This window comes from Grammomys surdaster, unplaced genomic scaffold (assembly GCF_004785775.1).
Source record: "Grammomys surdaster isolate TR1022 unplaced genomic scaffold, NIH_TR_1.0 173, whole genome shotgun sequence".
NCBI lineage: Eukaryota > Metazoa > Chordata > Mammalia > Rodentia > Muridae > Grammomys > Grammomys surdaster.
Window position 1 is genome coordinate 1,660,734 of NW_021604621.1, and position 25,733 is coordinate 1,686,466.

General features: G+C 43.7%; 2 protein-coding genes across 3 annotated transcripts in view; one reads left to right on the plus strand and one right to left on the minus strand.

The window, feature by feature from the left end:
- The window catches only part of Atg4a (autophagy related 4A cysteine peptidase), a 64,503-nt gene extending 54,841 nt beyond the window's left edge, over positions 1 to 9,662 (plus strand). For both annotated transcript variants that reach the window (XM_028767454.1, XM_028767455.1), the window contains 4 exons: positions 4,063 to 4,208; positions 5,355 to 5,411; positions 7,930 to 8,038; positions 8,682 to 9,662. In XM_028767454.1, the coding sequence (XP_028623287.1) occupies positions 4,063 to 4,208; positions 5,355 to 5,411; positions 7,930 to 8,038; positions 8,682 to 8,752 (383 nt within the window). In that variant the 3' untranslated portion in view covers positions 8,753 to 9,662. The remainder of the gene's footprint in view (positions 1 to 4,062; positions 4,209 to 5,354; positions 5,412 to 7,929; positions 8,039 to 8,681) is intronic.
- Positions 9,663 to 11,016: 1,354 nt separating this feature from the next.
- Col4a6 (collagen type IV alpha 6 chain) overlaps positions 11,017 to 25,733 on the minus strand; it is a 302,326-nt gene continuing 287,609 nt past the window's right edge. The window contains exons 37-45 of the mRNA XM_028767474.1: positions 25,380 to 25,505; positions 21,414 to 21,530; positions 20,947 to 21,108; positions 20,696 to 20,794; positions 17,941 to 18,087; positions 17,356 to 17,472; positions 15,251 to 15,442; positions 14,261 to 14,547; positions 11,017 to 12,590 (exon numbers count right to left, since the gene is read on the minus strand). Coding sequence (XP_028623307.1) covers positions 12,330 to 12,590; positions 14,261 to 14,547; positions 15,251 to 15,442; positions 17,356 to 17,472; positions 17,941 to 18,087; positions 20,696 to 20,794; positions 20,947 to 21,108; positions 21,414 to 21,530; positions 25,380 to 25,505 — 1,508 coding nt within the window. The 3' untranslated portion in view covers positions 11,017 to 12,329. The remainder of the gene's footprint in view (positions 12,591 to 14,260; positions 14,548 to 15,250; positions 15,443 to 17,355; positions 17,473 to 17,940; positions 18,088 to 20,695; positions 20,795 to 20,946; positions 21,109 to 21,413; positions 21,531 to 25,379; positions 25,506 to 25,733) is intronic.

Consider the following 25,733-nt stretch of genomic DNA (forward strand, 5'->3'; position numbering starts at 1 on the left):
AGAGAGACATAGAGGCAGAGAGGCAGAGAGGCAGAGAAGCAGAGGTAGAGGCAGAGAGGCAGAGGCAGAGAGGCATAGGCAGAGAAGCAGAGGCAGAGGCAGAGAGGCAGAGGTAGAGAGGCAGAGTGAGGCAGAGGTAGAGGCAGAGGCAGAGTGAGGCAGAGGCAGAGGTAGAGGCAGAGGCAGAGAGGCAGAGGCATAGGGAGGCAGAGACAGATGCAGAGGCCGGGGCAGAGAGAAGCAGAGGCAGGAGCAGGCTTGGGGCAGAGGCAGAGGCAGATGCAGAGAGGCAGATGCAGAGAGGCAGAGGCAGAGCCAGAGAGGCAGAGGCAGAGGCAGAGGCAGAGGCAGAGAGGTAGAGGCAGATTCAGATTCAGAGAGAGGCAGAGGCAGAGGCAGGAGCAGGAGAGGGGCAGAGGCAGAATCATAGCAGAGGTACAGGGGCAGAAGCAGAAGAAGAGTCAGAGGCAGGGACAGATGCAGAGGCCGAGGCAGAGGGATAGAGGCAAGGGAAGTGGTAGGAATTCAGAGGCATGAGCAGGGGCCATTCTAGAGGCAGAGGCAGAGAGGCAGAGAGGCAGAGTCAGGCAGAGGCAGAGGCATAGAGGCAGAGCCAGAGGCAGAGGCAGAGAGGCAGAGGCCGAGAGGCAGAGGCAGAGAGTCAGAGGCAGAGCAGCAGAGTCAGAGAGGCAGAGGCAGAGACGAAGAGTTAGAGGCAGAGGAAGAGAAGCACAGGCATGGGCAGGGACATAGAGGTAGAGAAGGGTAGGGGCAGAGACAGAGGCAGATGCAGAGAGATACAGAGGCATAGAGAGAGAGGCAGAGACAGAGACACACAGAGGTAGAGAGACAAAGGGCAGAGACAGCAGACAGAGATGGAGAGGTAGAGTCATAGGGGCAGGGGCAGAGGCGAGTGGATCTCTGTGATTTCAAGCTCTGCCAGGTTTACATAGTGAAATCCAGGCTAGCCAGTACTATATATTGAGATCCTGTCTCAAAACCAAAACCAAAGTAAACCAAAATAAAACGAAACTCCCAAAAACAGCAACAAGGAAACCTCCTAATATGGGCTGTAGTGATTAATCCACCATTTCTGTAAATGGTGGAAATCTTTTCTCCTAACTCACTAGCTGTGACCAAAGACGTTTAAGGCCCTTAGCACATGGCACACTAGCTTTTCTATGCAGACTTCACTTGTTCACATATCCCTTTGTGGACCTATTGAGATACAGGGGCAGTAAGTCTAGGATAGGACCTGAGATTTGCTCTCCTAAGTGTTTTCAGTGCTGCTGGTCCATACTTTAAGAACCAGGCCACCTGATGAGTGCTGAAGAGTATGGGAAAAGGAGGGATATAACCAGTGAGACTTGCTAGCTAGTGCCCTGACTGCTGGAAACAAACAACCTGGGCTTGGGTTTCTGTCCTTTAAAATGCATGAATGCTTGACTCCCTGTTAGGTCATCTCATGGTAAACTATTTGGCAACAAGTTAGACATATAGCAAGTATTCAGTGAGAAATGGCTCTACCCAGTACCCCTGTCTGTCCTTAGTTCTTTGTTTCAGCTTTTCTTGTGGGGCTTGCCACCCAGGTGCCTGCCTGTTTCTGTAATGCTGCTGTCTATTGGTCCAGCCTTAAAACTACAACTTAATGGAAAATCTGGAGTTCATGGTACCTTTTATGTAGTTTTCTAAGTACAAACCACAGTATTTGGCAGCTATGTACATTCAGATGCTCTCTTTGTCTAAGCTTTGGTGTTCCTGTCCAACAAAGTGGTATAAAATGATGCAGCCACCACTATGACTTAGTATCTGTGGGTTTCCTGTGGCTAGCTCTGACTAACCATGGATCAGAAAGAAGTATTTGTGGGGAAAAGTCTGCACTGAACATTGCCATGCTTTCCCCATAGTCATTATCACGAGAGAGAGAGAGAGAGAGAGAGAGAGAGAGAGAGAGAGAGGCTATTTTTCATTTTACAGATAGTGAAATGAAGATTAAGAGATTATTTTCTCAATGTCGCTCAGCTAACAAGCAGTGAAGGCAGGATTTGATCCCAATTTGGTCATCTGGGTCTGCCCTCCCCAGCCCTGATCTTTTTCCTAAGGCCCTCCTGCCAAGTGGGCAGCTGGAGAAGAGGTAGTCGTGGGAGGCTCTGGCCATGTTGATCCTCTGTCTGTCAGGTTTTGCTTGCTCAGAAGGAAGGAACTGTTTGTTCTCTGCTCTTGGATCCAGGTAGCCATGTGGAGAGCTACAGCATTAGCTATGGTCTTTGCGGATGGTTGAGCAACCTGCCCCTTCTCCAGGAACCTCAGTCTCAACATCACATGTCTTCTGCTGTATCTCTTATAAACACTCTCAGAAAAGAGGCAGCCTGCAAAGCTGTCCCCTCCCTACACACGGGGAAAGGTCATGGCTGGAGTCCAACAAGCTATTATCATTCCCAACACTGTACCTTAAAGTACTGTGGTGGATGGTTGGCTTCTACCCCTCGTGGGATTTCTATTTTTGTGTCTCCAACTTCCCTTTCCAACTACCTTTACTGGAAGGTCTTAGGCAGGCTTCATGCTGTACATCTTGCATTGTTGTTCTTTAGTGTGATCTGAGGCTAGTGTGCTACTGTTGTTACCTGCCTTGGTCTAATGAGGAATTTATACTTTGTTTTTCATTAGTAAATCATATAAAGTGCTGATTTCCATGCTCCTTAGCTATATATTTGTGAGTAAATATGTCGGACTCAAAGTGAGGTAATTAAAATATCTTTATGTTGGGTATTGTATTGCATACATTTCAGGGAGGTGAACATTTCTGGTTCTTATGTACATGTAAGATACTAGAACAGGCCTCATGACAGCACTGGAAAACAGCAGTGTTTGAAAGAGGAAAGAGGTGAGCAGTTTGTCTTTGTCTATGAGACAGAACAGTTAAACTTTGCACCAAGCATCAGTAACATAGTCTTTGCCAGTAGAATCACATAAATGTGCCCCCCCTGCATGCAATTCCAAAGACTTAGGGGACATTTTCTTCTTGCCAGTAAATAATCTTTTATCACCTGACGTGGTTGAGGTCATAGAGATCCAGGTGGCCTTGGGGCTGGACAGAGAGATCAGATGCTTCTTGAGGCATTTGTCTATTTTGCAACAAAAGAACTGCCTTCCCTTTAATCATTAGATCAGGGTAGATACTTTATCATCCAAATCTCCTCCAGGGTTGTGTTGAGGTTGAGCTTTTGCAGTTTAGTGAAGCATGACTTTCCTCTTACATGTGAAACTCAATCATCTTAGACTTGAATTTTGGCCCAGTGGTAGAATGTTTACATAATATATACAAAGTCTTAAGTTTGATCCCCAGCAAAACACACACGCACACGCACAGGCACACGCACAGGCACACACACACACACACACACATTAGTCATTTCAAGTAGTTTTTGCCAGTGAGGTTCATCTATACTGAAGTTTACATGACAGAAGGGAACTGACAAGCTTTCTCACCATGACTAACCCACTAGCTAACTGCTAATCAGTGAACAGGTGTCAGCTCACTGGACTCTAATCCACAGAGGTTAGCATCCCTATTGTGTTCGGGTAGAATTTCCTTTGGAGGCCAAGGTCTTTTCCATTCTGAGAGGTGCTCTCTGAATATGGATCTGAGAACCAGTGGTATATCTCAAGATGCTTTCCAATGCTGAAAGATGTAGAATGCCCCCTAGTGATAGTGGAGTGCACAGCTTTGGGAATTCTTCTACCACCTCTTTGCAACTGCTGCTCACAGAGCCTGCCATGTCATCCTGTTCTGTCATTCCCACCTTTCCCAAACCTATCCCTTTTCATTTGGGGACCTGGATATAGAAGAGATGTTAGGTCAAGTCTCTCTTTGAATGATTAGATTTTGGCACATGTGGCTTTTCTCAAGCATGCTCACCCTGGCTTTGGGCTTCCTGTCATCCCATTCTCACTGTTGAAGAGATTAGAACTGGGGGTGGGTGGGGGAAAGCTCATCCTTAGGAAAGCAGTGGGAGCAGGGCCAGTGCTTCTTCAAAGAGTAACCGTGCCTTCATAAAACAGGTGATGAGCTCATTTTCTTGGACCCTCACACAACCCAGACCTTTGTTGACACTGAAGAGAATGGGCTCGTAGACGACCAGACTTTCCATTGCCTGCAGTCTCCACAGCGGATGAGTATCCTGAACTTGGATCCTTCTGTGGCCTTGGTGGGTATTTCAAGGAACTTTGACGATAACCTACTAAAAATAGGTCCCTTGGCAATTGCCCAGGCTGTTAAGTCGCATAGCAAGAGTGCACTTGCTCAGCACCCCCAAATGAGGCACGATGACATGGCAGGGAAAGCATGGACCCTGGAGCCAAACTTTTCACATTAGGCCCAAGCTCTGCTACTGAACTATGTAAGAAAAGTCACTTAACTTTTCTGAGCATCGATTTTCACACTACTAGAAGTAGGGACACACTACCTCTCTCTTTATTTGGTTATGTGAGCTGTAACATATATGAACAGTCAGTATAGGACCAGGCGCACTGTACACACCGTAAAAGGTCAGTAGCACTAGTATCTCTCATCCTTTTCCTTATCACCTTCAAATGTTTGCCATTTAAATTTAAGGTGGGAAAGCACTAGGAAGGGATACGTGAGTAAGAGTCCTTCAGAGGTCAGCATCTATTTCTTGATGCCCAAATCCAGGATGTCTCAGGTTTGCTCTGGAAAGTATGCTTGCTATCAACATACACTGAAAAGGCCCTCTCTACATCATTTCCTGTTTCATCCATCAGAGCACCAGTGACCAAAGTCTGAGCAGTACCCCCTTGTTTGGGACCATTCCTTGTACTGAGGGATGACTGTCAGGGCAGAAGGACACTGCTGCTTCTCACAATTCAATAGATAATTTTTTTTTGAAGAGTCAAATCTATCTTTTAAAGTAATGCTTCTAACTAAAAGTATTATTTGGGCTTTTGTTTCCTGCTGTAATATATATATATATATATATATATATATTCTCCAAGTTAAAATGTCCTGCAGTGTTCATGGGGGAGGGAGGAAGCAATAAAGAAGCTAGAGACCAGGAGGAAGAGGGAAAATGAGTAAGGAACGGAGGGAAGGAGGAGACAGGAGGGAGGAAGAGATAGAAAGGGAGGGAAGGAGGGGAGGAAGGAAGAAGAGAGGGAATTGCAAGGTGTGTGCATATTTTAGGCAATGATTTAGGGTAGAGGGAAGCCCAGCTAGCCAGTCTTTATATGCTGCCAGGAAGATGCATGGCAAGATGGTGGCCTGCCTCCTAATCCTGGGAAAAGAGCTCTATCTTGTAATGGGGAATTCTAAATACTGTTCTTCTTCCCCACCCAAGGGATTTTTCTGCAAGGAAGAGAAAGACTTTGATAATTGGTGTAGCCTTGTTCAGAAGGTAAGTACGTATGGATTTTTTTTTAAAAAAAACATAAGCATAAAAACTACTAAAGATGAATGTATTATTTTAAGACTACATTTACATAGCAACATGAAAACAGTCTGATATAATTTGGTTGCAAGAGGAGGAAATTAAGATGAAAATGAGCCTGTCAGGTGTGGAGAGCTCGACATAAGTTTGGGGAAAGTGAATAAAGACTTTTAAGTCTTTGTGTGTATCAGCTGAAAGACAGACTCAGCAATGAAAGTTAAGGCTGCAAGGTGCCTGAAACTCGCAGATAATATTAGGCTGATCAGCCTCCAACTGCCCACTTCATATTGTTCAGTCAGTATTTCTTCCTTACTATATGTTTGCAAAAGTGAGTAAAGAGACAAAAGTGCTTTCTAGGTATTTAGTGGTTCATTTACAACCCAGTAGATTTCATTATGGTTTAGAGGACTTTTCCTTCTGTTAACTGGCTTTTTTATATAAAGTATAAGCATATCACCACTGAAAGGGATCAGCATTTGTGTAAGTCCGTGATGAGTGATTATTTTCCCTTTTTGGTATATTGGGTAAAAGAGAATTCTTACATTGGTTCACCAATCTCTGTAGCCATTTCCCCATTGTCAGTCTCTAACACATACAAAATAGATGTCATATATTGATACACATTCACTGAATGAGTTAAGGGGGATCATAGGAGTAGTGTTTAAAGTATCTGGTGAGGTAACTGAGACATGAAGCTCTATCTCTAAAACCAAAGCATTCCAGGAACCCAGAGTTTTATATGCAAATGGAGGGAAGATTTTTCTTCATAATGAACGAATGATTGACACTGACACCCCAATAGAATCTGTAACCTCAGATAATAATTTAGTGAAACAATATAGAGTTTACAATTATTTGATTACTTATTTCACAGAAGTTGACCAGGCTGGCCTCAGGCTTGTGATACTTCTTCAACCTTCAGTGTACTAAGATTATAGATGCAAGCTGCTATGTCCAGTTCAAGAGAAATATTCTTGTTATTGCTATCACATGAGGATTGAATGCATGACCTTGCACATCCTTGAAAAGTGCTGTCAGTGAGCTATATCCCCAGCCCAAGAGAATTATTACTCCATTTTAGTGGAAAAAACCATGCATGGTCTTATTGTTGTAGCTGTGTAAATACTGATCACAAATAAGTCGCGAAATATGTTACACACATATTTCCTTTCTTTCTATCTATCTATCTATCTGTCTGTCTGTCTATCTATCTATCTATCTATCTATCTATCTACTATCTATCTATCTATCTATTTATCTATCTTCTATCTATCATAGGTAGATTCATAGATCATAGATAGATTGATAGATTATATTCTCTCCTGTTATCCTCTCTTATCCCCTCCCATCAAACCCTTTCTTCTCAACATGTCCCTCTTCCATTTTCATGTCTTTTTTGTTTGTTATTTATAGCCCGCTAATTTAATTCGGGTTATCTGCTTTTAACAATGGCAACTTACCAGTGGCTACCACTGCAGAATATGAACTCCTATACATATATAGCCAAGAGAATTACTTTTTAAAGATTCGTGTTTACCGTCATTACTTTTATGTGTCTGTGTGATCATGCCCTGCTTATTCGCATACCTATGGAGGCCTAGAAGAGAGCATTGGGTCCTCTGGAGCCTTAAGATACAGATTGCGACCTGCCTATTGTGGGTGCTAGGTACTAAATTTGGTCCTTCTGGAAGAACAGAAAGTGCTCCTAACCACTGAGCTCCAAGAGAGTTTTTTTAAAGGTGTTTCCATTTCAGAGTGTAGCAAAGCCATATTGATGTTTGAAGCCAGAATGACAATGTAATGATAGCTGTATCATTTAAATTAGGATAAATTTCTTTTTCTTTTAAAAATACTTTTCTTTTTTTAATTTTAAAATTTATTTTATAAATTTTGTAAATAAAATTGTTTATTTTATGTATATGAGTGTTCTATTTGCATGTACACCTGCGTGCCAGAAGAGGGCATCGGATCCTATTACAGATGGTTGTGAGCCATCATGTGGTTGCTGGGAATTAAACTCAGGACCTCTGGAAGAGCAGCCACTGCTCTTAACCACTGAGCTGTCTCTCCAGCCTCTAGGATATGTTTCTTAAATTCGGGCAGGAAGTGTAGGCATTTAAATGTGTACCAGAGTTCTCTTGTGGGCATATTTAATTTAATTAAATGACTTTTTAAGGAACACTTCACCCCTACACTGAGCTGACCCTGTATAACCAGTAAATTCCCTGAGCCCCATGACTGGATCGGTCCATACTAGGCTCCATTAGCTATCAGTTCCAATGTCCTTGCCTTGTCAAAAGGATCCAGAACTGAAGTCAGCCGGAGTCATCGATGATTCAAGTAGAGGTTGAATGTATTTACTAGGGGTTCTTTTCACACTTCTGCCAACTACCAGGCTATGCTCATGGTTTAGGTTCATGAATTGCCAACTAAACTGAAGAGTAGTGACTCCATGGTATTTACAGCTGTTCTTTGGTCTACCCAGGAAATTCTAAAGGAGAATCTGAGGATGTTTGAATTAGTTCAGAAACACCCATCACACTGGCCTCCCTTTGTACCTCCAGCCAAGCCAGAAGTGACAACCACGGGGGCAGGTAAGCTGTTTTTGTAAGCTCTTGGCCAGCAGACCCAACATGTTACAACTGTTTGCTGATATAAAAGCAACTGTGGCCCATCTCATTTATGAAAATTGAAATTTCTGCTCATCCAGTCCGAGCAAAGAATGGTGCTTCTAATTATTATAATTTTTAGAGAAGCTGATATTTGTTGGTTTTAAAGAATGATAACAAGAAGAACATTAACTCAGTGTAAAAGATTTATCATTGCAAAGTAAAGGTGACTAAAGTTTGTTTTAGAAAACCAGCAGAGGCCTGGGTAACTCAGAAAGTATCTTGATGTTTGAGTTGGTAGTTGTTTATCACTCAAAATGATAAGGCTAAAGGAGCCTGAGTTCCAGGCCGGTTTGAGCTATGTCCCAAGACCTCATCTCAAAAAATAAATAAACTGTCAGAAAGAGAAATAGATACTGTGATTAGGCCTATAGAAACAGGCCTGATTGTTTTGAGTTTTAAAGAAAAATTGTAATACTTTATAGTAGGTCTAATTGTATATTTCCTCCAGACAAACTTTGCTTTTAGCAAATTGATTCAAACATACAGAGTAGCAGTGGCTGGGGAGTCTCTTGATTGGGAGCATCAATCCAAGTGTAAAGTTTTTCTCCTTTCTATATTCCAACAGAATTCATAGACTCTACTGAACAACTGGAGGACTTTGACCTGGAGGAAGATTTTGAGATTCTCAGTGTGTAGGATAGTGAGAACTCAATGAGTTGGTCTTCTGCCTTCCATCTGACATCACAAGAACATGAACTGGTTACATAAAACTTTTCTGGTCAGCAAGTGCCTGATATGCCAATAGCATACAAACTTAATAGCAATTATGACTGAGCCAATTGTCCTTTTTTCAGAAATAAAACAAAACAGCAAGTCAATGACACCAAGTCATCCCTGAAAGATAGAGAAAAGTCATGGAGTCTAGGAGAAGATTCCGAATCCATTGCTTCCCAGCCTCGTCTTCCATGGCGACAGTAAGTCTTCAGCAACTGAAATGAGGGCATTTGGAAGACAGACAGCATCTCCCATCTTGCTGCAACTGTGAGCAGATGAGAGATGGTTATACTATATTTCTTCACCCTTTTAGGTGACCTCTTTGGGGCTAAATACTAAGAAGAAATCTGTTTTCTTACTCAAATAATAAAATAAATGAATCAGGGAAAATATTCTTGTTAAATTATCTGAATATGCAATTTACATAGTTATAATTTTTATCAAAATATTTGTCAAAATGATGTCAAATATACGCTTCTTAATTGTCTTCCTTTCTGGAGACACCTATTTGATAGGTCCCAGTCTCCATCCTTACTGATATTTTCATTAGATGTCTCCATATCCTTAAATCAAACCATGATCACTTGAAGCAGAGGTCAGCAAAGTTTTTCTGTAAAGATAATATTTTAGTCTATGTAGGCCAGGTGACTTTTGTCATAACTATTCTACTCTGTAAAAACAGCCCCAGACAATATGCATGTGACTAAGCATGGCTGTACTCTAATAAAACTTGATTTACAAAAGCAAGTGGAGGGCTGGCCTGGCCTTATCAAACGCTCACTTAAAGCATTGATTTTTGTTTGAAGGATTAAATAAAGTGTTTGAATTATACTGTTTTGGTTGAGAACTATATGTAGAAAGAACTGTTCATGTGGTGACATTCAATCTGTTCATTAAATACAAGTCCAAGACATTTTAGTACTATGAACTTTCGAAGTTTGGAAGCACATACTCATGAGGTTACCTGTGCTGAATATGTGGCAAGGAGGATGCTTAAGTCTCCACAGTACCTACCTAGTTTCCTTTTGTTGCACCTTTAAGTGTGTGTTTCACACGGGTCTGCATTTCATCTTCTTTCTATACAGAGATCCACAGGAGGCCAGTATCTGTAGTCTTGAAATAGCACCGACGAACTCACTTCTTTCCTTAGGTTCCATCATTTCCTTTTCATTTTCCTTCCCTCCTTCTCTCCTTCCCTCCTTCCCTTCCTCCCTCTTTTTCTTCCTCCCTCCCTTTTTCCCTCCCTCCCTCCTTCTCTCCCTCCTTCTCTCCCTCCCTCCCTTCCTCCCTCCCTCTCTCCCTCCCTTCTTCCCTCCCTTCTTCTTATTGCCTGTATGTTATACATTCCATAGGTTCAAATTCAAAAGATGAAAAATGGTATCCAGCATAATAACATTCTCTCCCATGGGTCAGTTTCCTTCCCTGAAAACTCCTGGGTTATTTTTGTTGTTTATCCTTTCACAGGATTGTTTTATTCATATGTAAACATATGTACATATTTAAGTTATTGCACATGACATATATGAATGTGTGCCCACATATAGTTTAGATTTTATTTTTAATATGTATTTGTGTACATGTGTGTGTACATGCACACATACTCACACAGGCACGACATCTCTGATCAGAAGTGGAGGCCGTGTGGCCCTCTTTGGTCATCAGGTGTCCTTTATCATTCTCTGTATAATCTTTTGAGAGAGGATCTCTCTGGGGTTCATGCTTTCCTGGTTAGGGTGGAATATGTAACACCCAGCCATCCTCCTGTCACCACTTCCCTTGAAGCTGGGGTTAAGACATACACAGAACTAGTGGCTTTTTTATGCACATATTGGGACCCAAACTCCAGGCCCCCTGATTGTGTAGCAAGCACTCTTAACTGCTGTGCCATCTCTCCAGTCAGAAAATTTCCTTTTACTGATTTTAATGTTTGCCAACTTTTAACTTACTGGTAAATGATCCCGAGGCCACTGAAGAATGAAATCTCCTTTCCTGAACTCTAGCGTGTGAAAGAGATAAAAGTACTTTGTGCTGATTATGAAACATGTTGTGGGTTTGTTGTCTAAGAGAAGACTCTTTCTGCCCATTGACTAAATTGTTTTCTAATTTCCCCGCCTCAATGTTTTGTTGCAAAGTGTAGTGAGAGTGGATATTAGAAAGTCTTTCAAAAAGTTTCAAAAAGTTGAATGTTCACATTTCATTACTTTTATTTGCTATGTACAAAGCTAACACCATTTGTTACTTATCTAGGAGGTGATGCCAACAGCTCAGAATATACTGGTTATGCTTTACCTGCGTTGGCACAGTTTACATAGTACTCAAGGAAGCAAATCACCTGGAAAGGGGTGCTTCATGTCAGTGTAACTGATTGTGTTCTATGCAACTGGTAATTAAAATGAATTGCTTCAAACAGAAAGCAATATACTTCATGGCCAACTCAGACTGTGCCTCAGGTCTGCTAACAATGGTGAGTGCTAGATTTTTATGAAATTAAAAAAAAAAGCCAACTGTAAAAGGCTACTTGTAGGAGAGTAGTTGGATGGCCATTTGATCAGAACATTTCTAATAGCCTCAGCATGCAGGGAGCCAACACAGTTTGTCACCTACACACATCTGGGTGGCATTTGGAATACCTAGGGATTTCTGAGGAATGGAGACATGAGATTTACCTTTTTGTTCCTGGACTCAGAAGCAGAACTGCTTTCTCTATATGTATTCATCCCTCTGCCCTAGGCCAAGAAGAAAGAAAGGATTCTCATTTCCTCCTGTGAGCTTACTCACATTTATTGTATTCTTCGTTCTGCTTTGGATTGGACCAACTTGTCTATCTCTCTGGATGTGGACCAGGGGTAGCGATTTGTCTATGACCAAATACTGGCCTTTCAGCCTTTCCTAGTTAAGATGGGGCATGGGCCTAACAAAATTCTGGAAGAAATCACAGCTCAGTTCTGGCTATAGGCTGGCTCCTCATTCCAATACTACTGCCTGTCTAAATATAATAAGCTGCCTGCAGTAGGGAGGGTTAGCCCTAGGCAGATTTAAGGTGTCTATAATGTTCAGCCAGAAACATATTTTTAGGGTGGAAATCCTGAGTTCTAGTTTGACTCAAATAATGTGTGGTAATGTCTTGTCATAAAAAAAAATAACTTAGCTGTTATAAAGAACTTCCTGGTTAAGGCAGTGAGGAGACCTTGAGCAGTCTTAGGAAATGGCAGTTTAGCACACCTTTCTGAGGTAGCCATGAGTAATCACACACATATCAAAATGGAACATTAGCACCAGATGGATGGGAACAGGAGAGCAAATCCTAGCACAGTGGGCTCATCCGTGGAGGCTGAGGGTTGGGATGACCAGTGTCCAGTAGTCCAGTCCAAATGAAACTTTGATGTACAACTTGACAGGCAAACGGGCTCAGGTCTTCCTTTCTCAGACTGTTCAGACTTGTTGAGGTGAGTGTTGTGAGGCGGGTAAGGAGATCAGAGGGTGGGTGACAGACAATACCCTACAGGCTTTTCATACACACCTGGCAGCGGCTCACCCTGGTGTGAAGCTGCCCGGTTTTCAGCGTCTCAGACACAGGCTCTTCCCGAAACTGCCGTCTCTCCTCCACCGTTGTCAGCCAGAAACTGTACTTGTTGGCAAAGTAGTGGCAGGTACCACGGGCACCGCTGCACTCGATGAAAGGAGTGGCCCGGAAGTCCTCAAGACAGGAGCCAGGGGAGACTAGGGACTGGCCTCCACCCTCAGCCCCAGCAGCAGTGTGCTGAAACAGAAGGGAGGGGGTTGTGTGGGCTCTGCCAGAACTCAACATGGAGGTGCTTCATGTCCTGTTTCTACAGGACTGCATATGTACCCCATTCTAGAACTCTGGACCCCAGTGGGGTTCAGATCACTCAGTTTCTAGCCAGCTTGATGAACCTGGGCTTCGGAGGCAAGCACTGGCCATCCTCCCTGAAGCAGCTGTGGGATGCTGCACCGTTACCCCCAGCTCCTTTGTACCCTGCATGGTCAGTGATCACATTTGCTCCAGTGTTTCCCTATCTGCGCTTATCTCACGGACTTCGAGGCTATGTGAGGTTTGCCTTCATCTCCCTGTTTCCATACACATGTATTTTACAGTTCTTTATTTTGTGTTGGGTTTGGTTAGGCTTAGTGGCAAGTGCCTTTGCCTAGGGGTCCATCTTGTTCCTCAGACATAGACCTCTGAGCAAGGTTTTGGAATTAACAGAGTTTTAAGCCCATCCATGTGCACTGTCCTCTAAGAAGGGAAAGAGTATAATAGTCCCCAATGCTCTTTCTAATAACAGCGTGTCCCCTATAGTTCTCATCCTGAAACGACCTCCACTAGAACTGCTTATGTTTTCAACCTGTGCCATAGCCTCTGGAGTGACACACAGTGTTTGTTACCTGACAACTCAAGGAAGGCTTGGGTGTATTGGACCTAAAATGTCTCAGGCCTTACTTCAGAGTTCCTTGGAGTTCAGTTAATAGGCCACTGGTGTCCTGGAAGTCTCTAGTCACTATACCTCCAGACCTCCTGTCTACACCCCAGCCATCTCCCTTCAGATTAGCTGGAAGCACAAGGAGGCCAAGAGGAGGCTTTATGTACATCTGCATCGGCAAGTGGCTAGCAGGCTGTCAGTTGCTTAACTTTCAGAGAGTAATACTTCGCTGATGATGACTCTGGCTTATGAAAACATGTCAGTTTTGGGTGGGCGCAATTACACCAGAGTCTTTAGCGATTCAGTGAGCTCTGCCCAACCAGGGGACTTCAGTGAGCTTTATGCTGTAGTTTTCCTGGGAGTTGCCTTAGTCTTACTCCTGATTTCATTTGAAGAAGCCTCCCCAGATAGTTACGGAACTGTCTCCTTGGGGTTACTGATGTTCTCTTTCCTAGCTAGACACACAGCATACCTTCACACCACAAAAATTGGAGAAGCAACAGAAGGTTCACAAGGCCATACAAATACAGCATGCCTTCATGCCAGTCTTTAAGAGGAGGTAACAAAAAGAGATAGCAGGAGCTAGAGAGATCTGGGAGGGTAGACGGCAAGGTGGTAAATGTTATTTTCAGCTTGATCAGTACAAATACGTGCTGGCCTCATTTGAGGACAGCATTTCCCTCTGTATCTGTTCAAATTACAGTTCTAGTTTTCCCTCGGTAGTGACACAACTGAAGGACACATAGAGTAGGGCCTTGACTTGTGACACCTACAGGTTCTCAGTCCAGAACATCAGGTTCAAATTGCTGTCTACCCCTTCCCCCAACCCCCAAAATTGTAATTCACACCTTCATCTCTCTTCCTGTTAAACTATTTTCTGACCTTTGTCCCCTTGAGCCTGGGATCAAAGGGAGGGTCCTTCCCTGAGCTCTTCACCCCTACTCTCTATCTCCGTTTCTACACTGAGGGACAAAATGGTTCAAGGCCTCACCATGAGGAAGGAGTATCCGATCCAGAGGCTGTGCCAACCCAGAGGGCACTGTGGAATGGTGATGTCCTGGCTGTGCACGGCAATGGCTTGTGAGGGTGCCTCACATACAGAGCAGCGGCTGATATACTGGGGAATCTGGGTCTGGCCCACAGGCATCATGGGAATGGGGGCAGTAGTGGAGAGCCAGTAGGATTTATCATTGCGTCTGGCATAGTGGCACACTTCATTGATGTTGCAGTAGATGAAGGGCATGGTGCTGAATCGGGGCAGGCAGGAGCCAGCAAATCCTGGGAAGAGAAGATGGGCAAGAGTCAGGTAAGTGCTGGCTAAAAAAGCAGACGCACAAGGCCTGGAATAGCTGAAGATGTGAATTTCTACCTAAATGCTTGCTCAGAGCAGTACAGATCTCTCCTGACAGTCCTGTGACTGTGGTAGGTGCTAGAATCTGAGGATCAAATTGTATCGTAAAGCTACCAGGGGAGTTGGATAATGATGAGACTCTTTTTGAGAAAGTGAATAATCACTCTCTAATTAATCTGCTTTGTAAAACCAATATTTAATAGATGGAATTTACGTCTAAGAGTTAACACACCTGCTGCTAATGCAATTAATCCTTGAGTCATCATCACTGCCCTGCAGGTCATGTTACTTTTGTTATCACTAATCACTAATAATGCAGGCTTAACTATATTTTTACATTGGGTGATTCATGAATTCCTTATACCACTCTATGTGACAGATAGTAGAAAGAGCTTAGTCCCATTAAGGGAGGATGAAAGCTTGGAGAAGTTGAATAATTTACCCAGGGCATGTGACTTTCAAGTAGTAGGAGCAGTATTTGAATCAAACTATTTTTTTTTTGACCACAGAGCTGATGCTTGTGGCCTATTTCACAACCATGGGTCAAAAGGGCTGTGAGAAGAAAAGCGGTCAGTTCTCATTCTTCATAGGAACAGGGAGCAAGGACTAGCTGTCAAAGCCAGTACTTACCCAGATCCTGGTTATGGGCTTTCTCCTGCCCCTCCACGAACAGCAAGCTGTAACCCACCCAGAGCCGGCTCATCCCAATGGGGCATAATGGCACCTGTTCTGACTGACTGTGTTTTACTAGTGTATAGCCCACTCTCACATTGTGCCCAGGTATCCCAGGCTGCCCAATGGGGCCCTGATTTCCCGGAGCTCCTGAGAAGAAAAGAACATAAAAGTAAGTATGATGCAGATGATAAACACTAGCCACTCAGTGATCCTAACCATTTGTAAGGCACATCATATGCATGTGTTCAACCACTTGATTCCAGTGTCCCCAGGAGCTGGCACTAATATCAGCCTACTCTACGGTTGAGGAAAATGAGATTCTGAGCTGCCACAGCTAGAAGCCAATGGAGTTACAACTCCAAGTCATGTGTGCCCAGCTTATATAGTTCTCAGACACAAGGATGTGGAGAAGTCTGTTGCCTTCTTGCATCATGCAGGACTTCCCTTCATAGGCTGGAGGCTGTGCAGTGTAAAGAGCAGAACAATGTGATGGTTTGAATAAGAATGACTGCCATAGGCTCATATAGCCAAATGCTTAATTTTATTGTTTTTTTTATATGTTCTGCCCAGGGAGTGGCATTATTAAAAGGTGTGGCCCTGTTGGAGTAGGCATGGCACTCTGGGTGTGGGTTATAAGACCCTCATCCTAGCTGCCTGGAAGTGAGTATTCTGCTAGCAGCCTTTAGATGATGTAGAATCCTCAGCTCTGCCTGCACTATGTCTGTCTGGATGCTGACATGCTCTTGTCTTGACAATAGTGGACTGGATCTCTGAACCTATAAGTCAGCCCCAATTAAACGTTGTCCTTATAAGAGTTGCCTTGGTCATAGTGCCTGTTTACAGAAGGAAAACCCTAACTAAGACACTTAGTCACCAGGAATGTCACTATTTGAGAAGGATTAGGAAGTATGGCCTTGTTGGAGGAAGTGTGTCACTGGGGATAGGCTTAGAGGTTTCAAAAGCCCACACCCAACTTAGGGTCTCTCTCTCTTCTCTCTTCTCTCCTCTCTTCTCTCTTCTCTCTTCTCTCTTCTCTCTTCTCTCTTCTCTCTCCTCTCCTCCTCTCTCCTCTCCCCTCTCCTCTCTCCCCTTTCCCCCCCTCCATCCCCCCATCCCTGTCTTCCTGTGGATCAGGATGTATCTCTCTCAGCTACTGCTCCAGTGCCTACCTGCCTGCTGCCATGTTCCATTCAGGATGATAATGGACTAAACCTCTGTAACTGCAAGAAATCCTCCAATTAAATTCTTTCAACAGACTTGCCTTTGTCGTGATATCTCTTCAAAGCGGTAGAACAGTGAGAAAGACATAAGATGGTACCAGAAGTGGGGTCTTACCCCGATGTCATTCTCTTTATTTCAATTAGCAGAAGGATTAAATTTTTTTATCTTCTTGAACACTAGAATTGGCTCCAACAAAACATTTCCTTGTACTCATTTTCTCCTCAAACTTTACATTTTGTGTTTTTTCTGGTGCTCCTTTTCAAGCTGTACATTTTATTTTTTTCCTTGCTCCCCCTGCTCTTTTTCACTGTGGATCTGTATAAGAGCTCTCAGACCCACACAGCACAGTCACAGGCTAGGCTAGCTTGAAATTTTCTCTATGAACCTCACTAATCCAAAACTCTTCAGTAGTCTCAGGCAGATTTTTATGGGAAGGACAAAAGGCAGCCACATTCTTTGCCAAATATCACAAGAATGGTATCTAGTCTACTTATTAATATTCTTTCCCCCTGAAACTACTTCAGCCAGGCCCCCAACGTTCAACTTTCCCTCAATACTATCTTTCATGCTCCTGTTATTATGGCTTATTACACCTTACATAATGTACCCAACCACTTTTCTAGTCCAAAGTCTTCAATATTCCTCCAACAAAGGCGTGGTCAGGCCTGTCACAGCAATACCCCAATCTGGTATGCTTTCTTTCATAACAGTGGTAATGGTCATGGTATCTTTTCATAATAATAGAACGTTAAAAGAGGCAAGAACTCAGGCTGTGAGCCACCTTACAGTGGCAAATTTACCACATGGTTGACTAGGTGTCCAAGTTTTGTTAACCTGACCTTCAAATCCTGGAGGTCCTTGTAGTCCAGGGAGACCAGGATCACCAAGGATTCCAGATGGGCCTGGAAGCCCACTGGGGCCATCCTTCCCAGGGATGCCAGGTAGGCCTTTGGAACCTGTAAGAGAGAAAATGAACAGGGTAGGGGAGCACTCAATATGGAAGGCACAGAGTCTCCTTTAGATTGATGTGAAGTCACGGGGAGAATAATAACTTAACTCCTTTTGGAGCAAAGCTAGGACTTGGAAGCCATATCTCCTGTCCCTAGCCTTTTGCTTTCTCCACTACCTTGTATTCTCCTTTGTCACTCACCATATCTCCTCTAGCTCCAAACAAAACTTTAGAAATGGCAAGCTGTCTAGGGGAGAGACTCACGTGTTTTCTGAAGACAAGTATAACCACTGCTGCCCCATTGGCTTTTTAGCTTTTTCCTTCCCTGGCAAAGAGTTTGGGAACCTTCGGTAGTAGCTAGGGAAATGTTTGGTGAAGGCACTTTCTCAGAACTGTGCCAAGCTAGTAACTTCAGCCTCTCAACCAAGGCCTTTCAGCTTCCCAGTGAGTCCCCTTTCTCTGGTGTCATTCTTACCTTGCAGACCCACAGAGCCTTGAGATCCAGGGTCTCCTGTGAGACCTGGGATGCCATCAATGCCTGGAAGACCCAGAGGTCCTGGAGGAACCTGCATAGCTTCAGCAATTGGTGTGTGTCCTGGAGCACCCTGGGGGCCGGAAAGGCCTGAAGGCGGGTGATGAAAGCATTGGTCAGGCTGGAGCAGAGGAGGAACCCAGGTAGCTTTCCCTCTGCCTGGCAACCACCAACTATCTTCTCTTTCATTTTGTGCTCACAATCCCCACTTGAGGCCTTCAATATAGAATACACATCCATTGATAGAATCTTCTTTCCCCATCTTCCTCTTGGTGGGTCCATGTGGGCAAGGCAAGGAGCAAGGCATACTTTTTGTGACACCCTATAGCCCAGTATAGAATTCACTAGGTGGAAGGCAGTTAGGAAATGTCTGCTACAAATATAGTAGACTGAGCTTTGGCTCAGGGATGAAGCAGATATTTAAGTACACACTGATCAGAATGCACTACCAAAGATACTGGAGAGATGTATCCAACTCCAGAGGTACAGTTGGCATCCCAGCCTAAGAGACCCATCCAAGTCGGCCACTTTACAAATAAAATAGCTTGTTTACTAATTCATTAATCAGGCAATTCGTGGGTTCTTACTATCTGCCAAGGTTCTGGGAGATGAAGAAAAGAGCAGTGATGGACCTTTATGGAGAGTATGGCTAGTGATGAAGATGAATGAAGCACGATTTGTCAAATACCATTAACCGCATTGTGCAAATCTTAAGAAGGATTGGGAAGGAAAGAAATGATGTAGTGACAATGGGGGGGGGGATCATAAGATGGTTTGAGTAGAGCTACCACTACCAGTGGCTTTTTATAACTAGTGACAGTTACACTGAAACTACCCAAACATCAGAAGCATTAGGGGAGCTAGACATTTTTTTTTTGCCGTTTTTTCTTTTTTTTTTTTTTTATTGGATGATTTATTTACATTTCCTATGTTGTCCCCTTACCCCATCCCCCACCACCCCCTCGGAACCCCCAATCCCCTCGCCCCTCCTCCTTCTTCTCTGTGGATGTAACCTCTATCTACACCCCCCCACTCCCACCTCCCCACCCTCAAAATTCCCACCCCCTGGGTCATCCAGCCTTCATGAGGTCAAGGTTCTCTTCTTCCACCTATGCCCAGCAGGGCCCTCCACTTTTACATATTCAGCTGAAGCCCTGGATCCCCCCCTAAGTGCTCCCAGGCTGGTGGTTTAGACCCTGGGAGCTGTGGTTGGTTGGTATTGTTGCTCTCCTCATGGTGCCACAAACCCTTTCAGCTCCTTCAGTCTTCACTCTAACTCCTCTATTGAGAACCCCATGATCAGTTCAATGGCTAGTTGTGAGCATCTGCCTCTGAATATGTCTGACTCTTGAAGGCCTCTGAGGAGATATCCATATCAGGCTCTTATCAGCATGCACTTCCTGTCTTCCACATCAGCATCAACCTTTGGTGATTGCACATGGGATAGATACTCAGGTGGGGTGGTCTTGAGACGGCCCCTCCTTCAGTTTCTGTCCCTCACTTTGTCTCCATATTTGCTCCCTTGAGTATTTTGTTGCTCCTTCTAAGAAGGACCGAATCACCCTCACTTGGTCTTCCTTCTTTATGGGCGGAGCTAGACATTTAAAGAATTGAAGGGCAAGAGAGTATTGAAACACAATATTGACAGGAAGGTAAACTAGTGCAGGCATCATGGAAATTAATATTGGGGCTCCTAAAACAATCCCTAAAACTAGAATTGCCATATGATCTAGCTGTACCATTCCCAGCAATATACTCACAGGACTCCAAGTCACCATACGACAGAGGTACCTACACATTTATGTTTATCCCTGTAGTATTCACAATAGCCGAGGTTTGAAAACAGCCTAAGTGTCCATTAACAAAATGGACAAAGAAAATAGGACAAATACACAGAGGAACTTTCTTCAGTCAGGATGAAAAGTGAAGCACATCACGTACAAGCAAATAGATACATTTGGAGAACATCATGTTATGTGAGGGTGCACACATGCATGACATAAAAACAGACGAGGGACTAATCATGGGAAAGGGAACTAGTAGGAAGGGGATAAGAAGGCAAAAGGGTAATTGGGACAATATTTGAGATGCCAATAGACAGTAAAAGAGACATGAGCTGGCATGGAACAAAGAAGGAGGTGTCACACATGATTTTGTGGGCCATGGTTCCTTTCTATGTCATGAATAGAATGGCTCGCTTTTTATTGGCAACTATATGTGAAAATTAATTGTCATTGGGGGAGGAAGGGTGCTACATGAGAAATGCTGATGGCGTAGACCTTAAGGGAGCAGCAGAATTGATGAAAAGTGAGCAGATGCTAGGGATACCAGGGGATGGAGCTCTCAGGGGCTGCTGATGCACTGAATAGTCAAAATTTGACTCAAAGATAGAGAGAATTTTGCTTCTTTTCCGAACGTAGAAAATGAAGTTAGTGGTCTAGGAGCAATGCAGAAGTAATACAGAGGGAGGGCAGGTGCCGATGGTAGCAAAGCAGTAAGGACCTTCAGTTCTGGGAGTAGATTGGCACAGAGCTGTCTCTACCTCCTGGAGAGAAACTACCTCCTGGGTTTGGGAGCATGATGCCCTAGTTGGTTTTGCGGTGTGGTAGATAACATGGCTCCTAAAAGAACCTCAACTTCATGCTGTACCACTTCCCTCCACAGCTCAAGCTTGACCCAGAGACTGCCCTGCACTCACCTCTTGGCCCTGCCTTCCCCTTCATCCCGGGAAATCCTGGGTCACCTGGTGGCCCAATCTTGCCAGGAGTCCCCATGAGGCCAGGCTCCCCTCTCATGCCTGGTAACAGCCAAAGGAAAACACGTCAGGTGTTGACATGATGGTGACAGAGGGAGACTGGTCAGGAAAAGCACCATTCGTGAGCCTCTTCAGGGCGACTGGACTGTGCAATGCTGATTTGATGGGTCTTGCAGCTGGTGGAACAGACTTACCTTTTAGCCCTAGATCTCCAGGGAGGCCAGAGAACCCTGGATGTCCTTGGTTTCCCTTGAGCCCCTGAAGGCCTGGAATTCCAGGGAAGCCAGAGTCTCCAGGATCGCCTTGATCTGAGGATGGCCCAGGGGGACCTGGAGGGCCTGGGAGGCCTGGGCGGCCTAGGAATAAGATTGGAGAAGTAATGAAGTACAAAGAGATAGGAATCTGCTGAGGGTCTAGGGAACTAGGTAGCCAAAGCCCATTCCTAGTACAGGGCCCTTTGTTGCCCCCATACCCAGACTTTCCAAAACACTTCAGCAAAATACAGCCAGTTCCAGTCCCTCAAATCTTGATGGGAGGGAATAAATTGAGGCCAAGCAGATCCATGCATATCCAGCAACAGGGAAAGGGCTGCATTATGTACAGCCTATCTGCCCACATCAGAGTAAGGTGGCCAGTTGTGTTTGGGGTTTCTTAATTTTACCTCGTTCTCCATCAAGGCCTGGCCGCCCAGGGTCGCCAGGCTGTCCTGGTATGACTGAGGGCAAGGAGATGCCTGGGGTTCCGGGGGTACCAGCAGGACCTTGAAGACCTGGGGAACCTGCAAAGAGTAAATAAAATGGGGCTCAGCGGGCTTACCATGTCCAGGAAATGGCCAAGTGCCTTCAGAAAACAGAAGCCATGAGATAGCTGCAAGACCAGAGGATACCAGTAGAGGGCTGTCTTCCACTCATTCTAACTTCCCAGCAAGCTGACAATAGTAAATAAGGCTCAGAGTCTTCCTTTCCAGCTGGAGCTTCATTTTATTGGGCCAGAGCTGTGGAAATTTCTAGCTCCTCAATTTCACTGGTGATGGAAATATTTTAGGCTGTTTTTCCTCCAGATCAGAAGTCAAAGAAAGCACGGCTGAGCAGCAGGAATTTAAGTTTTCAAAGTGTTGTTAGTAAATGCACTGGTTCATCAAACTTTCCTAACTGCCAGTTCTGTCTGATGCTGCCCCAAAGTTATGGATAGTGTGTGACTGAGGCCAGATCATCCTGAACGGAGGCAGCAAGAATATTATGGATCCTCCTGTGTGTCCAAGTTTCCCTGCTCTCTTCTGCCACATCTAGGCAAACTCCAACAGCAGCAACAACCAGTCTTTTGTAGATGACTTAGCTGAATTACTGCTTACTTGTCTGTTGAGCATATGTCATTGTACTAGATATCTGTCCCCCTTTGGCTAAAGTATATAGTTATGTTCTTTTCTCAGGCTTCCATATTATTTCTATATTCCATTTACATGTTTTTGATTTGTGGAACAATTTCTACTATATGTTAAAAACAAAAACTTTCATCAGATGACAAAATATTTATTTAATGTATGCTAAATACATATATGATAATCTTGAAGGGGAAACATTAAAACTATCTATACACATGTGAAAGTTCCTGCTGTAGGCTAAGCATGGAACAAATGTGTTACCTGGCATATTCCGATGGATAGTCAAACAAGAAAGTTCAGTGGAACCTGACTGATAAAAACCCATTGGTTGAGATCCCTTTTTCTGTGTGAGTGGAAAAATCCAAAAATACTGTTACCCAATCTTCCTTCATATATATCCATCTTTTAAAAGCTGCTTAACCAGGCTGGTGAGATGGCTTAGTAGTTAAGAGCACCGACTGTTCTTCCAGAGGTCCTGAGTTCAATTCCCAGCAACCACATGGTGGCTCACAACCATCTGTAATGGGATCTGATGCCCTCTTCTGGTGTCTGAAGACAGCCACAGTGTACCCTTATAAATAAAATAAATAAATAAATCTTAAAAAAAGAAAAGTTGGTAAATCGGTGTAAACGTGTCATGAGATGGTAGATTAACCAAAGCAGGTGTTTAAAAATAGCTCATTAATATGAATCACAGGGAAAACTAGAGATGAAAATGTTGATTTTGAGAGAACATTCTTGTTAACTTTAGGAAAAAATCACAACAGCACACACACAAAAAAAACTACATGTGTTGTCAGCTGTGTCATGATGACTCTCTGAAGGACTTTTCTTTTTCACTGAGGTAAGGAACTGAAAAAAAAAGAGATATATTTTGCATGCCTTTTCTCCGAAACAGAGGTTTATATATGTATATGTGCATATAGAAAACATATGTATTTATATCAGCCCAAATTATGCAAAACCAACAAGCAAAGTACAATATAGCCCCATGTAATGGAGTAAGTATGGACAGCTCACGGAATCATAGAGTCCTCCATGTCAATTTTTTAAAAGACTTACATGCTCTTTATCTGCTTCTTGACTTTATAAATAAATATACTAAACTAAAGTAGGGCCAAAAATCTCATGTTTTTAACAACTTATCAGGGTCATGTGTGTTTGGGTGTGTGTGTGTGCCACAGTGGAGTCCAGAGGGTCGCTCTGTGGAATTGGGTCTCTCCTTCACCCTTTACTTTGTTTGGTTCCAGTGGTGGAACTCAGGTTGTCAGGCTTAGAATTTAGGTATCGTTATCCACTGAGCCATCTTGTGAGCCCGTGTATGTTTTTTTTTATTAAAACTAAAATGTTCTAAAAAAGGAACTGCAAACGCTAAATAACCATTTTGCTAACTCATTCCAATGCCAAACCCTGAGAAGCTTTAAATACATAACTATAGGCTCTAAAGATTTAATGCAAGTATGAAAACAACAATATAATTGCAAATCATTTAGTGAAAGGTATTGCGAGCACAGGGAACGGAGTGTTCTCAGGTTCAGTCTGTTTTACTTCCACTACCAAATCACAGACTGTTTCCTCTAGTGGGCACAATACATGCTGTATTCTTTTTAAGCAAATTGCTTCAGTAAAGAATAATCTAGGTATGATGAACACATCTGTACTTCATTGTCCCGCTAAAGAAAAAGGAAGATGGCATTATCTTGGTAATTATGTGTGTAGTCTCCATAGATTCCACCCCCTCCTCTAAGATAACCATTCCCAAATTCTGTGTTCGCTTCCTTCCTTCTCATCGTCATTTCTTCATGAATATTTGCATCCCTAGACAGTTGGTTGTTTTGCTTATTTTGAACATCTAATGAGGGAACCACACCAAGAGTATTCCCTTGTGACATGCTGCCCCTCATAATTATGTTTCTATAATATATCCATCTTGATGTGTGCTGTTTACCGTAATTGTAATGATAATTTTATGTCAGCTAAAGTAAATGAATAATTGGATAACCAGAAATTCACAGTCAAGATTTACAAACAGAAGAAGAAATGCCATATGCTTCCATCTGGTTCCCTCTTCACTGTGTCCTGGGAAAGAAACCACAGTTGCTTTGCAGGCTCAGACCCTCCTTTGAGCCTTTCTCTGGAGAAGCTCCTGGAATCCCCAAAAGAACAAGTTTGCCCAGACCAAAGGAAGGATTAAACACAGAAACAACAGATGCCTCAATTCAAACTGCAGGAGGAGATGAATTCATGTATGACTGTGGTTCCTAGGAAACATGTGCTATGTAAACAGAAAGTGTTATGAGACCTCAGGCCTCAAATATACTGCAGTTACCACTTCCCAAGTGGCATGAAATAGCAGTGGTGCCCAGTGTTTCTAGGGTATCTGCTGGGCACTGAGATATGCTCTTTGACTCACATTACCTCACTGTTCAGAGAGTCCTCAGAAAAATCTGTGAGACAGTTCTGTTATATCCATTTTACAGAAAGAAAAAAAACTGAGTTCAATTGGCATTGAGAGACAGGTGTGTAACTCCACTGCTTAGGGTCATACAGATTAGTGAGAGGGGAAATTGGAATTTGAATGTAAAGGCCATGCTCTTAGCCACGACTAACTGCATTCATTTTCTGTTTTTGTATAGTGGGAGACAGGTGAGTCTCCAGAACACTGCCAAGGAAACTGAAGAATGATGTTATAATTTGAGAGAAATTCTAGAATGGGACACCCAGGGAGACTTCAAGCATTGTGGGAAGCTGAGTCCAGGGTGGAATTTGGTTAATGAAAACACAACCTATCCTGGTAGAGTACAGCCTGTGGGCGTGGTCTCAGGAGGACCATGTTGTCTCCATCTTGGGTTTCTTCTGCCAGTTGGATTCTATCATCCTCATGAAGCACTAAGAAAAGTGGAGCTAAGATCTCACTAAATGGACCAACCCTGCTCCTTAGAAGCATTTATCCTGGCTTTGGCCAAGTCTGAAAAAGAGGTCCAGAGCTGAATTGGAAAGAACCAAGGGAAACTGGAGGCTAGGGGCCACTTGGTAGAGTTCTCCCACTACTCTTTGCTGGGAAGCCATAGGAATATCCTTCATCCCTTTCTTTGCAGTCATTGTTAAGGGTTCTTAGACGCTTAAAGATGTAAAGACAAGCATAAGTCTACCCTATGAACCATTTGGCCCCAATCAAAACCCAAACCCTGATCCCCTGCCAAGGCCTCATTCAGTTTCTGCAAGTCCTGACTTGGGCTCACTTACCTTGGTCACCTTTTTGTCCCCTTAAGCCTTGTTTCCCTGGATCTCCATTGGCAATTCCTGGCACTCCCTTTTCCCCTTTGGGACCAGGCAGGCCAGCTGGCCCAGGGACACCAGTGATACTGGCTCCTAGAAAGAAATGGACAAAGAGGTGACAGAGCTCAGAGGGAGACAGCCCTTGGGCTTAGTTGACTTCCCTATGGTCTAGAAGAAAAACTCCTCCACATAGAAAGGCAAAACATCCTCTTTCCTTCTCCAACTGAAGACAGGTGAGGAGATCTAACTCTCAGGATGTGGGGTATGCTACAGTCAAGCACACATGGCCAACTCCTTCCAGTTCTGGTAGAGCTTTACTCC